The sequence below is a fragment of the Callorhinchus milii genome, unplaced genomic scaffold, assembly GCF_018977255.1.
Source record: "Callorhinchus milii isolate IMCB2004 unplaced genomic scaffold, IMCB_Cmil_1.0 Scaffold18, whole genome shotgun sequence".
Lineage (NCBI taxonomy): Eukaryota > Metazoa > Chordata > Chondrichthyes > Chimaeriformes > Callorhinchidae > Callorhinchus > Callorhinchus milii.
The window spans coordinates 10,533,463-10,549,855 of NW_024704759.1; the positions used below are offsets into that span (position 1 = coordinate 10,533,463).

General features: G+C 39.2%; 1 protein-coding gene across 2 annotated transcripts; it reads left to right on the top strand.

Moving 5' to 3' along the window:
* Positions 1–55: 55 nt before the first annotated feature.
* On the top strand, positions 56–7,673 carry LOC103190884 (spermatogenesis-associated protein 2). 2 transcript variants are annotated; one of them, XM_042341888.1, is made up of 4 exons: positions 56–144; positions 997–1,228; positions 3,262–3,706; positions 4,853–7,673. In XM_042341888.1, the coding sequence occupies exons 3-4, from the start codon at positions 3,395–3,397 to the stop codon at positions 6,125–6,127; spliced, it is 1,587 nt and encodes a 528-aa protein (XP_042197822.1). In that variant the 5' UTR covers positions 56–144; positions 997–1,228; positions 3,262–3,394; the 3' UTR covers positions 6,128–7,673. The 2 variants fall into 2 exon arrangements, with proteins under 2 accessions (XP_042197822.1, XP_042197821.1); XM_042341887.1 differs by lacking the exon at positions 56–144 and having other exon boundaries at positions 837–1,228.
* The last annotated feature ends 8,720 nt before the right edge of the window (positions 7,674–16,393 follow it).

The following is a 16,393-nucleotide window of genomic DNA, read 5'->3' on the forward strand; positions in this document are numbered from 1 at the left end:
GGGGGGGGGATTGGGGGGGGGAGGGGGGGGGGGGAGTGGGGAAGGGGGGGGAGGGGGATGGGGGGGGCACAGGAGATCCTGAGATCAAACAAGACAGTGAAAGTTATAACTCAGCAATTCCCTTCCTTTAGGGGGAGGCAATAAGTGTATATTTTTTAGTGGGTGTGTGGGGGGGTCACTGTGTGTGTGAGTGTGTGTGTGTGTGACAGTCACTGTGTGTGACAGTCACTGTGTGTGACAGTCACTGTGTGTGACAGTCACTGTGTGTGTGTGTGTGTGTGAGTGTGAATGACAGTCACTGTGTGTGACAGTCACTGTGTGTGTGTGTGTGTGTGAGTGTGAATGACAGTCACTGTGTGTGACAGTCACTGTGTGTGTGTGACAGTCACTGTGTGTGAGTGTGAATGACAGTCACTGTGTGTGACAGTCACTGTGTGTGTGTGTGTGTGAATGACAGTCACTGTGTGTGACAGTCACTGTGTGTGTGTGTGTGTGTGTGACAGTCACTGTGTGTGTGTGTGTGAATGACAGTCACTGTGTGTGTGGGTGAGTGTGAGTGACAGTCACTGTGTGTGAGTGTGAGACAGTGAGAGTGAGTGAGTGACTCTGCTCGGTTCTGCTCGGCTTTGCTCGGCCTCCGCTCGGCTTTGCTCAGCCTCCGCTCGGCTTTGCTCGGCCTCCGCTCGGCTTTGCTCGGCCTCCGCTCGGCTTTGCTCGGCCTCCGTTCGGCTTTGCTCGGCTTGGCTCGGGCTCCGCGCTCGGCCTCCGTTCGGCTCTCTGCTCGGCTTAGCTCGGGACCTCCTCCCCCCCCGCCCCCCCCCCCCCCACCTCAGTGACAGGCGACGCAGTCAGCGCGGGAGAAGCGCGGGCGCGAGAGGGCGAAAATCGGCGGCGTCTCGAAGCCCCTTTTTTTGAACGGACGGGGGGGAAAAAAAAACCAGGAGCCGCTTATCATATTTTTTTTATATCTAAAAAAAAAATTGTATTGTTATTTAGACGATGACGACGAGGGTCGGTCCCGAAAAAAAAATAAAAATTTTTGAAAGAAAAATAAAATAAAAGAACCCAATAAGTCGGGAGCCGAAGGAAGCCGAGAAATCAAAGATGGCGGCGGGCGTCAGAGAGGGAAGAACATGGACTGCACGAAGCGGCGGCGGCGGCAACGGCAGCGGCGGCCCTCCCTCCTAACACAGCCATCGCCGTGACCTCCGGGCGGACATGTCGAGAGGTGCCGCGCCCTGTAGTTCGGGTTAAGAAGGGGGTTTTATTTTCAAGAGGGAGAAGGAGAAAAAAAAGAGGGATGGGGTGGGTGGGGGGGGGGGGCTTTTTGCTTAAGTCTCCTCCCCCCTCAGTGTGTGTGTGTGTTTATTATTTTATTCCTTATTATTATTATTGTTGTTGCTGTTGTTATTTTCTTCTGCTGCTTCTGCTTCATTAACCCGAGAGCAATCCGGGGCTGTGTGGGCCGGTACCGACCGGCGAAGTTGGGACCACAGAGGAGACAGAGAGAGAGAGACCCATAATGACTAAGGACCATTTTTTTGGCTCTATCTCTGTCTCTCTCTCTCTCTCTGTCTCTCTCTCTCTCTCTCTGTCTCTCTCTCTCTGTTCAAGCCTCAACCCCTTCCTTTGCTGTGATTTTTGTGTGTGGGTGGGTGTGAGGGGGGGGGGGGTAAGTAAATAGGATGAAGGTGGTGGGAGGTGGAGGGGTGCCTTAACTCACTAACTAACTGACTGACACTGACTGAGCACCCCCCCCCCCTCACTAACTAACTAACTCACTAACTAACTGACTGACACTGACTGAGCACCCCCCCCCCCTCACTAACTAACTCACTAACTAGCTGACTGACACTGACTGAGCACCCCCCCCCCCTCACTAACTAACTAGTTGACTGACACTGACTGTGCACCCCCCACCCACCCCAGACGTTCTGGTAAATTCCCCTAATAATAATAATAATATGTGCAGCAAAGGTTGGATTTTATCCGTGGAATTAATTTGTGACCCCCCACACACACACACACACCAAGAGGCACATCGGAATTGGGAAAATTGTCTGCTTTTCTGCATTTTTTTTTGGTATTGCAGCTGCGTATTATCTTTTTTAAAAAAAGACACTTCAATAGTCGACGGCTAATTATGCGCCGTTCAAGGTCTTTTGTATGTATTTCTTTACAAAGAAAGGATCTTTACAGTATGTGCTGTGTGCAAATACGTTTAGATTTCAGCAAGTCGTAAAGTTACTCTTTAAGTTTATAGACTATAGATTTACATAACCTGAGCCTGATATAAACAAACAAATGTAATAATAATCCCGCCAAAAAAAACAAAACAATAATAAATCGGTCATTTTCAATCCACGGCTGTTTGTGGGACGCTGCTGTGCGCAATTGGCTGCCGCGTTTCGCCCACAAATATCCGGTCAATTCACTTTACAGCATATTCTGTGAAGCGCTTTGAGACGTCGAGAAGACGTGAAAAGCGTTATATCAAATGCACGGATTATTATTATATTCATCGTTCTGCTATCCATTTGTAATTCAGCAAGAATAAATAATAATTTGATGTAGTCTTGTGTGAAAGCACTTCACAGGTTTTTACTGTAAAGTACAGTGACTGTGTAGTGTGCAGGCAAATGTCATAGAGGAAAAATAGTATTTATACAACAATAAGTTTTATAATTTTGCAGGTTAATAGCTTTAATTCTGTATTTTTAAGTGAGACTTTAACATGGGACTTTATTAGATAGAAAATGACACTTGCATCTATGTATGTGTAGAGTTTAACTGAAATTGCTGTATTGAGTTTTTTTAATGGATTTACTTAATTTAGCAACTTTTATAAAAGCATCATTTTATTACTGTGAAATTGCTTAAGATATTTTTCTATTTATTTCCTAATGTGTAGGGAATTTTTATTTTGTAAGTTTAAATCAAACAGTAAATCGAATAAAGTATAACCTTAACTTTTTTTGCATTTCACTTGAAATAATCCTCCAAATAAAATTGTTCATGGCTGGTTGTGGGACATTGCTGTACACAAATTGTTTGCTGTGTTCACCTAGAAATATACAGTCATTATACAGTATTTTACAGTAAAATCCTGTGAAGTGTTTTGAGATATCTCGACAACGTGATAAAGTGCTATGTCAAACATAAGGATATTATTGTTTTTCCTCTTCCTTATTTAGGATTAAGATATAATGGTGATTTTTGTTACTGTAACTTGTTTTAATTTTAACTCTTTCCATTTTACAGTTCGAAGCATCGCTTGGACTCTTATCATCAGTCAATATTATTATTATTATCAAAACAGCTTCCCAACTAAATGTCCCATAGCATGAAGGTCTTAGACAAGCTGTGGTAAACTGTATTATTCAAACATTTCTCAATGGATATAAATAAATATCGAGACTCTTTGTTTCAAAAGTATGTACAATTTTGTGAATCAAAATTGAGTGAAGGGGAAAAAGACGTTGATGATGATTGTCTTAAGAGAGCAGCTACAAGCCTGCTTAATTTATATTGCCTGGAACCCAGTGAAAGATTCAAGATGATTAGGTTTTATGATGTGGTGGAGAACTCATTGAAGATGAAGAAAACATCAAGTTTAAGTGTGCTTCGTAATGCCTTTGGAACTCTGGAGACATTCTGTATTAACTTATTTCTATATCCCTGGAAAAAAGAATTTAAAACAATAAAGGTACAGTAGTCATTTTATCACATTGGATAGTGTGGCAGATAAATGAAAAATTGAGTACTGTAACAGTGATGTATAAATTTATCTGACCCACATTAATTTAATAGGCACAACTGATGGTTATATCCTTATCTGATGTAAACACTTGGGCATTTTAACAGGCAATCATTGAACAGTGATCAAGAATGGGATCCCTGACTGCTTTTGGCCTCCCTAACTTAGGGATACTGAAGTCAAATTGTAGCATTCCTGATAACCGACTTGGCAGAGATCAGCAAATTCATCACTGAACATGTCACCGTTTGATCTGTAAAGCTTTGTGTTGCCTTTAGTTGCTTAGTCATTGGGGGAAGCTCAGAAATCCAGGTGAGGCGCCACTGACGCACACCATCACAAGGTGGATCTGATGGATGACACTAGTGCGTCTGTGGGCTCATAATGCCCATAGTTGTGCAGTCCATCACTCAAACAAAAAAGGGCAGGACTCACTCCAACTCCTTGGCAGGATGCAGTCCAAATAAAATGTTGGTATATCAAATTCTCCTGAAAAAGAAAGCATATACGTTTTGAAGCTTTCAACAATAACTGACCTATTTTAGCACATTAGTCATGCTTATTTGTAAAGTTACTAAACTTGCTCTGCACTCCCCATTATACATCAGAATTCACCACTACGACATGGGTTTTCTCTGTCGTTAACAGAGTTACACCACTTAATAAATAGCTTTCCAGTTAGAAAAAAAACTGAGGATTTCACCTCACATGTATATACTGTTTTATTTAGTATTGACTGGATAAAGTTTTAAGATTGCTTATTTGACATACATTACACATGCTTTGCAATATTATGACATCTGGCAATGTATTCTTTCTGATGCTAATTGATCTTGTCTAGATTTCCAATAATGTTATAATGTGCTCCTTTCCCACTATTGAATGATTATAATAATCATTCTTATATTAGGTACAGAACCTTTCACATTGAGAGGATGTCTCAAAGTGCTTCACAGGATGCACTGTAGAATGTAGAGACTATTTGGTTTTGAACACTCCCAGTTTAAAGTGCTGTGTATTATGACTGGGTAGGAATACTTGCTGTATGGGAGCATAAATATATTATTGATTTAACTTTTCTTTGTTGTGTTCTAGACTTTCACAGGTCATTTTGTCTACTATGTCCAATCTGCAATGTGTGAGGATAACATTTGGAATATTCTTCATCATGTGGGATATTGTCTAGAAAAGGAAACCTATGAACTGAAAGACACAGTAAACACTAACCGTGTAAAATTTATTTCTTTTGAGCTCTTCTTGGCTAGAATTGAATGTGAGAATTTACTTGAAATATTTACACAAGTAAAAGATAAAGGTTATATAGAATGTAATGTTGTAGCAGAACGGAAAAATGGCACGGAAGGTGTGAAGGGATGCATTGACTCAATGAAAAGTCGAAGATGGATGCCCGAAAGTTTGTACACATCAGTGCCTCGACTGGATTTCCAGAGGTCAGAGAGTGAGCGATTGTCTAACAATTTAGTGAAGCGATTGATGAACAAACCATCAGCTTCTGTAGATATTTATGAAAATCATTTGGAGAAGCCCTTAAATAAATCTCACTTGACAGCCTTAAGTCATAAGAAAGATCTAATTTATACGCCTTCTGTTGAAGAATTGACTGAAGAGATTTTTCGTCCCACGCTATCTCTTCTCACTATGTCAGTCTCTCCTCGTGGAGGGTCAGACGAATACATGCAGTCTTCAAATGAGGGTTGGCGAGTGCAAACCAATCCCAATACTTTACATGCACTGGATGATGACCTGGACCTTTATACAGCTGAAGAACCTGGAAGCACTTTACTGCCAAGATGGACAGAAACAAATAGTCTAGGAATGAGATTAACAAAAAATAACGATCTGAAAGGTTTATACCATGAGGCCCCATACCATACCAAAGAAAATGTATCCAGCGCAGTTGCATTGGGGAAGTGCCAAATCTGTGGAATATCCAGTGGTACCTCAGTTTGCCAAAAATGTAACAAAGTTCTTTGTAATCTGTGTTATCAACAAGAATCCGGAGAGTCTAAACTTTACTCTTGCAGGCACGAGTATCCAAGATCAATGGGACACCGTAGCTTATTGCGCACACCTTCTGTTCAAAATGATGATCTCTCCTTGAGGTCTGCTGTAAAGGAGAAATGTACACATCCTACATCTACACAATGTCAGGAACGCTTGCCCATTTCCAAATCCGCCAGCTTATTACGTTGTGGATTTTGTGATAAACATGGCGCAAGCTTAACCTGCATGAACTGTTCTAAGGTCTCATGTGAAGTTTGCTGGACTGTTTATGATCAGGATGTGTGCAGGAAGAATAAGACACACAATTTCCTTCCACACAATAAGCTTGGGTATAAAATTTGGTAATGCGTACGCTGTGTATAAATAAAATTTACAACTTGAAATAACAATGCATATATATCAGCTCTAAAAAAAAACTTAACATTTAGAAAATGGGCACATTATAGAACTTTAAAAAAAAGTGCTGTTGAAATAATGCACCTTGTGATCTCTAATGCATTGTGTATTTTCAAGTCTTTGACCTCTGGGAAAAGCCATTGACTAAAGTATATACTTGACACTTTAAGGTATTCATTTTGCTGCTACATTTTTCAGGGGCTGATATATGTACATTAAAAGCTGCTTTAAACTTAAAAAAAACTTTTACTAGCAACGAGACAAATGATTTGGAAACTGGCAAATATTTTGTAAAAAAAAAAGTGACTAGAAAACTGTTTGGCGTAGCTCATGTTGTAAGTTCAATGTAAAACCCTGATGTTTATATGTAAAAGCCTGGTTATTGATGTTCTGTTTTTCTTTCTTGCCTTTTTCTAATGTAAATTGTGTTTTCATAATTATTTTGTACTTACAATAGATTGGCAAGTGTGGTTTTCCGATTGAACCCGATCCCATTCTGTCTTACGTTGTCTTAATGTAGGGATGTGTTGTCGGCTTGTTTTTCTTTGAGAACTTAAATACTTTTGATTGCTTGTGTGAATAAAACTGCACTTGAGAACGCTACATTTGTTGCAGTAGTTTCTTTGTCTAGAGATGATGCTTAAATTAACTGATTTTCTTCTTACTATTTTATATATTGCTTCCTCACGTTGATATGTTCACTCAAGATAAGTAAACACAAGATGATATGCATTTTGATTTTGCACAATTTGTAACTAAGGTCAAACCTGTTTTCAACAACCACTAGGAACTAGTCCAAAGTTTCCTTTTTGTAAGGGTGGCCTTTGAATAAGGGTTTGTTGGTTCATTGACCAGGCTTGAAAATGGTATTAAAAATTTCCATGGACCTGCATGTAAACTCCCACTAGATTCTTGGCTCATTTATCAATGGTGAGGTGGGAAGCTGCGGATATTATATGGGCTGCTCCGGGCTGCGTTGGTAAATGCGCTAGGAGTCTAGCAGGAGTCTACATGGGCCTGTGGTGGAAATAGGTAACGCATTAGCTGTAAGTGCACTCACTTAGCTGAACAGGTGTGCGTACACTGAGAGGGTTTTTAAAAAAAGTGGCTACCGGTGGGGTTAAACAGGTTACTGAACAGTGGTGATCTGTTATGGAAAATTATTATTGTATTATTAAAATTGGGACTGTTCCAGGATGGTTTTTCATCGCAGGTGGTCGCTGAATAGAGGCGGTTGGTTGCACTAACAGGTTTGACTACATAAATTGTTTCTAGAAAGGCTAATCAATAACACGTATACTTTAATAAAGTACTGTAATATCTTAGATTGATTGTGTAAGGAAAACACGTTATGAGTGTAGACGACAGATGGCGCTATAGTCCTGTATTTCTTTTGGAAGTTGGATGAATAATCTATTTTAAATGCAGGTGTTTTCTGTTTCAATGAGAAAAATAGTTTTTCCCTTCTGGTTAATTATTAAATGTTTCTGTTGCATTATTGAAATGACGAGTCTTATTTTGGCATTGCTCATAGAACATTATAAGTTTACTGCTAGGAATCTGGCTCAGGTTCTTTTAAAAAAATTACTAATTTAATTCAATGTAGCAGTATAACACAAATCGGTAATGAGATGCCCCTAAAATAATAATAATAATAATCCTTTTTATATAGTGGCTTATCGTGTTGTTATCACGTTTCTCAAACTACCATCACATCTCCAACTTTTGTTTTATCCAAGGTCCTGGATTCAAGTGCTCCGGGACACTACCCCACGTGAAGGGTACTATATAAATGCAAGTTGTTGTTTCCCAACTTCATTCTTTCCTCTCTCGCCATTCCCTGTTTCAACCTCTCCAATCTGGTTTCCACACATAGTGGAGACAGCCTTAGTCAAAGTTACAAATGACATTCTGTCCATTTGTGACCAGGGCTCTCTCTGTCTCCTCATCCTTCTCGATCTCTTTGCCGCCTTTGACACTCTTCGACCCTAACAACATTAACAAGGCTTCTTAACTTTCTTACTAAGAGAGAAGGAATCAAACATTTTGTGTCAGAAGGTGTTTGTGCCAGGCTTGCTATTGCCTTGTGTTTAAATGCTTTTTTGAATTTCTTATGGCAAAACACTTATCACAATGCCACATGCTGTGTTTCAGTTGAGCCAAAGTACTCCCGTTTCAATTCATTGAGGAAAATATGCATTATATTTATGCAAATTTGCAAACTGATTAATTGGCTCTTATCAAATAAATATTGCTTGCTCTAATTCCTTCAGCACTGAGCTACATTTATACATATTTCTCATGCGTTGCCATTGCTGTTGGTACTGCAGAAATGGTGTTATCTAGTTTCACTCTTGCTTATACTTCTGTTGTGTCAGACTAATATTATACAGTTTGCATAGTCAGTACTGCTGGAAGACAATATTATCTTTGTCGCCAGTTTGAAGGCGAAGATATTATTAGCAATATGGTAGAAGCCCCTTGAGCCTGTATATATTTGTCTCCAGGCTGTAATGTCTGTGATGGTTTTACTGAGATTAACATGCTTGGTACAGCTCTTGTTTGTTGATTTGGGCAGTAAAAACAATGATTCTGCATAACAAGTCTTTGAAAAGTACATGAAACATTAGTACAATTGTTAAAATGTAGTTATAAGACAAATTAAGTACTGTACAAAGTTTTAAAACCCCGAATAGCAAGCCAACCATCTTTTTTAGTCATTGTGTTTTCAGCCAGTAACTGAATTTCTAATTACACTTCATAACGCAGCAATTTAACAGTGTTTAACATAAAGATAATTTATTTATTTTGGCAAATGAAAACCAATGATACACTGTTATAAAATTGATAAATAATTGAGTAAGAAGTATCCTCTAATGTAATAAACACATTTTGTATTTAATAAATCTACAAAATGACATCATTATCTGTAAAGTATTGACCAGGTATTGAATATGAAACTCTGTTCAGCTGAAACTAGAAAGTATGTTTCATCTTTAAATGCTTGCAAACACAAAAGCCATCCAATTTTAACAAGATTTCAATAAAAAGGTTGACTTATGCATTATTCAAAGTTTGTGGCTTTGTCATGCTTTTAATGAAGATTTAACGGTTGCATTTTATAAAGTTTTTTTCCATTAAAAAAAGGAGACTTGAAATAAAATTACAATTCATAGTTTCATAAAACAATATTTGATTGAATTGAATAGTTATCAAGGACTACAGTTATTATCACTTAAAGAATGCAGTATCTAATTAAATGGTGAAACAGGCTCGAAGGGCTGAATGGCCTCCTCCTGTTCCTATGTTCCTATGTACATTAGCATTGGGACATCCCAAAGCCCCGAGAAACAACAAGTTACTTGGTATGATTAAGCGGCATCAAACAATGAATGCAGCCTTCTGCAGAAAGATTTTAATAATAATCCCTCCAAAACAAAACAATAATAAATTGGTAATTTTCAATTCACAACTGTTTGTGGGACACTGCCTTTTCACATCGGAAGGACATCCCAAGGTGCTGAACAGTCAGAGATTTGCACCCAGGCTGGGAGGTGGATTGGGAGGGTCCATGGAGGGGTGGGGGTGAGAAGTTGACTGGAGGCACAATCAGAGAGGAAGGTCTTGAGATGGAGCTTGAAGGAGGCCAGGGAAGGGGTAAGGCACAGCAACTCCAGGATCGGGTTCAAGAAAGGGGGCAGAAAGGCTAAAAGCTCGACTGCTGATGGTGGATCCAAGGGGTGGGGGGGGGGGGGCGCGGTGGGTGAACAGGAAACAGGCCATTGCCTACTGAGTGGAGGGAGCTGATGGCTTGGAAAGGCTTTAGAAGATCACAGAAGAAGAGTGGGGCAAGATCGTTGAGGACTTCAAAATTGCCTGTATTTTCCTTCAGGCAAGAAAGAGCCTTACAGGTAATATCACAGTCTTTAGTTTTCCCTGAATAAAGTAGACACTTTCTAATTTTTATTTGCAATAATTAACAACAACCGTTTCTTAAAGTTACTTCCATTCCCTTTATTTAATTGCAAATTATTGAAGCAAAACAGTTAGATGTGATTAGTGTAATTGTTAATTGACTTGCAACTTGGCACCATCATGAGAGAAGTAAGAGAGAGACATTTTATAAGAAAGGAGTAGGTTGAAAGAATCTATTGAAAGAAAGGAAGGAGGGAATAAAATAAGAATGTAACAAGAAAATGGAATGTGAGAAATGAATTTACTGAGAGAGCTATGGAAAAAGAGGCAGAAATATGGTAAAAAGTTGAACATTAAGAATAGGAGCTAATAGGAGAGGAATCCAGCTAACCTTTAGAGCTAAAGTAGGACAAAAAACAATGTTGAAAATCAATTATTCAGAAACGATATGGGAGAGTACGGATCCTCGTGATGTGGTCAGCAGAATCTTGAGTTTCCCATATTTTCCTAGGCAACCTTTACGTATCGAGGATCATGTCCCAATTTGGGGGAGTGCTGGATGGGAAAACTCCATTACTTTGACTGGATAGAGTAAGCAGATTTGGAATGCTACTACATCAACAGCAACATTATGATCTCAGATTTATTCTTTATGGAGGTGTGCAAAATACTTCACTCTAAAGACCTTAAAGAAGTCCAACAGCATCCTTACTTCTCCCCGACTGATGCTGCTTTTCATATTTGTTAAGCAGGTCTTGACATTCATTCTCTGTGTGAGGTCTTATGCAAGTTGTAGTTGTAGGAAGGCAAACTGGTGCACACACCAGGAGGAACACTTGACATACAGGACAAGCAATGGACCCTCATTTAACACTTATCCAACATTCAATGGAAATTAATTCTTAAAACCACCTCTAATGAACGGTCACTTGATCATATTTTATTTCAACCTTTATGGCATGTAATCTTTTGGTGGTGCATCAATCATATACTGAAGCCTGGGAGAATCCAATTGATGCAGAATTAATTATTCCAGTTGAAAATGTTTCACAGAATAATCCTGATATACTTCATGCTCACTGGATAAAAGGTTCCCTCAAACCTACCTCACACCAGACCAATAAAGACTTCAATAATACAATTAATTGGAACGTAGTCAGGTGAAACATTCTCTGAAAAAACCTCATAAATGCATTGGTAATTTAATACATTGGACTGTATCCCAGGATTAATTTGCCAAGTACTGGGGTGAATTCCAAGGGCATTTCACTGCATGAGTGAAGAAAGTTAAACTTTGTTTCCCGATTATCTCTTTTGCAACCTCTTTTCCAGAAGGTACATACACTCGCTTGCAATTCTATGAACCTTATGGTGTGTCTCAGGTATATTTTCCATGTAGTCATTCTTTATCTGAATTGGGTGTCACTTGATTACAGAGGGTACATAGCCAAGCCTTATTTTGTTCTAACCTAATCTTTCAGCATAGTTTACGGGATAGAAATAAAGAACATCATAGGCCGCTGAAGCCAATTGCTGAACTGAGTACAGAAATAGGGAACATGAATACACATTAACAAAACCTCAAGCAACATCTGAGATCATATTTTTCTCTACAGAGTTGCAACAAAAAGGAGGGTGTGTGATGTGATGATCACACAACATTGAACAATATTTTTCCCTTCTAATATCCTCAAAAAAGAGCATGCGAGTGGAAAGGATGGTCAGTGGCAGGCTTCACTGTTGGGAGTACCTGAAAATTCATAGAATTGTTACACTCAAAAGCAAACATGAAATCACCACTTCTCGGTGCCCAATCTTACAAAAAATCACAATTCTGAACAGACCCCTAAACAACCGTAAACATTGTTTGCTTTGAAAAAAAAAGGACTCAACCACCAAAACTTTCTATTGATCTGCTATCAATGCCTTGGGACATCCTCCCAATATGAAAGATGCTGTACAAATACAATTTGTAGTTGTTGTTGTTGTTGTTACCCCTCAGTCACCAGGTGCTGAACTAGAGCTCTGAACAAAATCCCACTAAAATTAAATTAAACACATTTCACTTCTAAAAATATTTGAAGATTTTAATCACTTTTACAGATCTTGTAGCCTTCTTTCCCAAGCAAGTCCTAAAGCAGCAATTCACAGTGCCTGCTTTTGTCCACCAAAGAAAAACTTCCCATGAGGTTTTACATCAACAAAGTTTCTCGTGACAAAGTCATCTGACATAAGACCAGATCCAGATGTGCAAGAGATGACCCACACCAACATTGTGCATTAATGCTCGGTGAATAAAGAAGACTTTATGCTGGAAATGATAGAAATTAGGTCCAAAAGTGGACCCAGATCGTTCGAATTTGGAGAATTTAACAAATTCATAAATGAACCTAAAATTGTTCAGTTGAATATATTTGGGATCTTTCCTACAGACTGTATAAAAAAACAATGCTGCAAAAAGAGCGGTGTGCAAATATGACATAAACTCCATCAAGAATAGTGTATCAGGGAGATGCAAACACTTAGTTCTGCAAGGGACAAGAACAGAGAGGTGCAGGAAGGCTAGAGTAGTGAAGGGCAGGTTTAGGACAGAAAACAGTGAGAATTCCTATCAGAGTACAACAAATAGCTGACACAGATTACCAGGAAGGGGGTAGAGGCCAGACCTTGGATTCATTTAAGAAACGGCTTGATGCTGTAATGGAAAGATAATTGGGTGGGTATTCTGGAGGGATGAAATGGGCCAAAGAGCCCTCTTTATACCAATCTCCCTTTTTGTTCTTGTGAAATCATTAATTGCTTCAGTACACGTTGACGTTGGGAGCGTGGATGTCTCTCAACTGATAATAAAAGAGTCTGTAGAGGCTAAAATCAATAAATAGTGTGTTTTCAGCACAGATCTTGTGATAATTCTGGCAAACCTTTGACTTGGACATATGATTCCTTCAAAAGATACAAATACCGGGTTATTATTGCAATATGAGCATTAATCGTATAATGAAATCTATGCAGGATACTTTAAAGAACCATACACGGCATCATTGTGTTCCTTGTTAACTTTTGTCGATGTCACAGTTAAAATTCCTGCTCTGGAAAGAGCTATCCAAGTCAATCCCACTGTCCCACTACAGAAATGGAAATGAATGTTTTGCATAAACGTCAGCAAAAAACCATAAATGTTTGGCTCCTTTTTCCTTCTCCTGGGGTAAATGGGTTCTAGGTGCCCTTGAATACTCATCCAAGTGACCACCAAGCATGCAAGCGTCCTGATGGTGCGTGTTGACAGACAAACTGGATGCATCACAGCTGAGCTCGATCCGGTCCTCAAAATATGAGTGCACGAGGTTTGAAGCCTGATTTACACAATATGCACAGCACTGCGTCACTAGAAAATAGCTCATCTGATCAAATGAACATTTTTAGAATACTCGAGCGCTTTTATTCGACTTAATTTTTTGATGCATTCCAATTTCAAATAATTCTTTTTAAAAATCAGATTTGTTTGCAGTTTTTTTTGAAAAAAAATCATCTTTAAATCTACAGGGCTCATTGGCTTGCAAAATCTGTGATAAAATAGCTGCCTAAGGATCTTGTGATCAGAATGATATTAATTATATCGTGGAGTCCTGTAGCTCAGTGGTTAGAGCGCTCGCTTTGCAAGTGAGAGACCTGAGTTCAATTCCAGGCAGAGGGCGAAACCTTGGGCAAGTTTCCTTACTCCACACAGAGCCTAATAATAATCCCTCCAAAACCAAAAACAATAATAAATTGGTCATTTTCAATCTACGACTGTTTGTGGGACATTGCTGTGCGCAATTGGCTGCCGCGTTCGCCCACAAATATACAGTCAATTCACTTTACGGTGTGTTCTGTGAAGCGCTTTGGGATGTCCTCCCGACGTGAAAAGCGCTATATCAAATGCAAGGATTATTATTATTATTATTATAGAGTTGCTGATTTTTACCAAGCTGCTGCCTGTGGATCAACCTGTTTTCAGTAAGCACTTGTGAGACTGATCCCTTCCCACTCCCACCCCATTACTATGAAAGTAACAAAGATACATAAACACCAGGATAACTATTGCTGTAATGGAAACATATTAAAGAAAAACACAATTTGAAATAAAAGTATTAGAAAGTTAGTCAGGATATTGCAGTGGGACGCTAAACCGGAATTTTAATCAGCATCTGCTCTCATGCAAAGAACACGCTCTGTGTTCAGGCTAACAATAAATACAACATCAGGAACAACTCGCATCCTCTGGGTAAGTCTTTCAGATAAGCCTTTGCTCTAAAAATATGCCATAGATTTGTGTTTCCGCTACACATAATTCATTTTTATTTGAAAGGTATTTACTCAAATCCTTTGGACCCCGCAGCCCAAAACTCCAGTTGCTAGGCTGGTTCTAGCCGGACAAGCAACAAGTATTAAGCGCCCTCACTGGCAAACTATGAAGTTTTAGCAAGTTAAAACATCAGCAGAAACCTCAATGCACACTCTGGGAATTCCAAAGAATCCAATGGTTATTTGTGTGGCAGCCTGGCTCAGTTGGTAGCTCTCTTGTCTCTGAGTCAGAAGGTTGTGGGCTCAAGCTGCACGTTGAGAAATTGAACTCATATAGTCGAGGCTGACATCCTAATGCAGTGCTGGGTGCTCGACATTGTTTGAGATGCCGTCCTTGCGATGGGAAGTTAAACCGAGGTTCCATCTGCCTGTTGAGGTGCACATGAAGGTTCCCCAAGGCGCTACGCGAAAAGAAAGGTAGTTTCTTTGTCTTATCGTCTGACAAAAAATTGGTCATTCCCTTTGTGACTGTTTGTGGGATGTTGCTGCCATTTTTGACTCCAAAATGCGCAGCCACTGTACAGTACTTTACAATATACCCTGTGAATTGCTGAGTGACACCCTCCTCACGTGGAGGGCGCTATAACAAATTTAAGGATTATCTTTTACAGTCAAACAAAGAAAACCTCCGGAATATTATTCCATCCTCTATTATTCAATTCTGCGGTTGCTTTGTTTCCATTGGCAACATTCCACATCCTCTCCAGTCCCAAGGGCACAAACATTATTTTGATTACATGGTGCACGTGTTAATCTCAGTCAGAATCCATCTCTTTAACCTTCTTTGCTTGTAAATCTGTGAAGAATTTTGCTGGAGGTTTGCTGGGGTTTAATTGAGCTTTCCTCTCATAAGATGTTCACTGTTGCAGGACTTTTGTCTCATGAATCAATAAAGGCCTTTGCACGCAAGATAAAACTTTCAGTTTTAAAACAACATTGTGATATCATGATTAAAGATCGACCTCATAAAAGAAAAACTGGACTTTTGCACATTTTTCCTCAATAAGGTACAGAAGTAAATGTACAACAATACTGAGGTGTTAATCGTGATATTTATTAATGGGAATTCTTAATAAAGAATCTGAGTTGCATTGTTAGGGTATTCTATTCTATTCAATTCCAGGCAGGGCGAAACCTTGGGCAAGTTTCCTTACTCCACACGCCTAATAATAATCCCTCCAAAACCAAAAACAATAATTAAATTGGTCATTTTCAATCTATGACTGTTTGTGGGACATTGCTGTGCGCAATTGGCTGCCGCGTTCGCTCACAAATATACAGTCAACTCACTTTACAGTATATTCTGTGAAGCGCTTTGGGACGTCCTCCCGACGTGAAAAGCGCTATATCAAATGCAAGGATTATTATTATTATTATTATTATAGCTTGTCACAGGCAATTGCTATTAATTATTTTTGTAGGCGAATGTGACAGCAAATGTCCACACAGCCTGGATCCACATAACATACACCTACAGAAGGTTATACGAGCTGACGCCAATGCAGCTCTGACCTGCAGTGAGAGTAGGAGAAGAGAAAGCATGAAGAAATTATGAACCCATAGCAAACCAGCTAACTAACCTACTTACCTTCTGGACACTCATGTTTTTTTTTAATGAGTCTAATTAAATATGGAACTTTTGCCAACGACCAGATAAAAAAGTTTTTATAACAAGATATTTGTGTTAATTAATTTGTAACAGAGACCTCTTTCATTGGCACTATAATTTTTAAGTTTTGTGCTTCTTCTCCTAATATATTTGCAAATCATGTTGTCACGAGAACATTGAGAAGCCAGAGGCAATCTTTGTACAACTGTTCGTTTATCGCCCCTTGTACAAAGCATTATTTACATCCTGATCATGCAATAGACAAAGACATCTTTGGCTGAATTTTCTCTGCTCTGAAATGTTCACATTGAGTGGAAATATTTTCACAGTCAAAGAATTAATGTAAT

What these genes read in the sequence shown, in the direction of transcription:
- LOC103190884 (XM_042341888.1), top strand. Translation starts at nt 3,395, where the DNA reads ATGGATATAAATAAATATCGAGACTCTTTGTTTCAAAAGTATGTACAA. An exon ending in AAGAATTTAAAACAATAAAG is followed by an intron (nt 3,707 to 4,852) that starts GTACAGTAGTCA and finishes GTTGTGTTCTAG; the next exon opens with ACTTTCACAGGTCATTTTGT.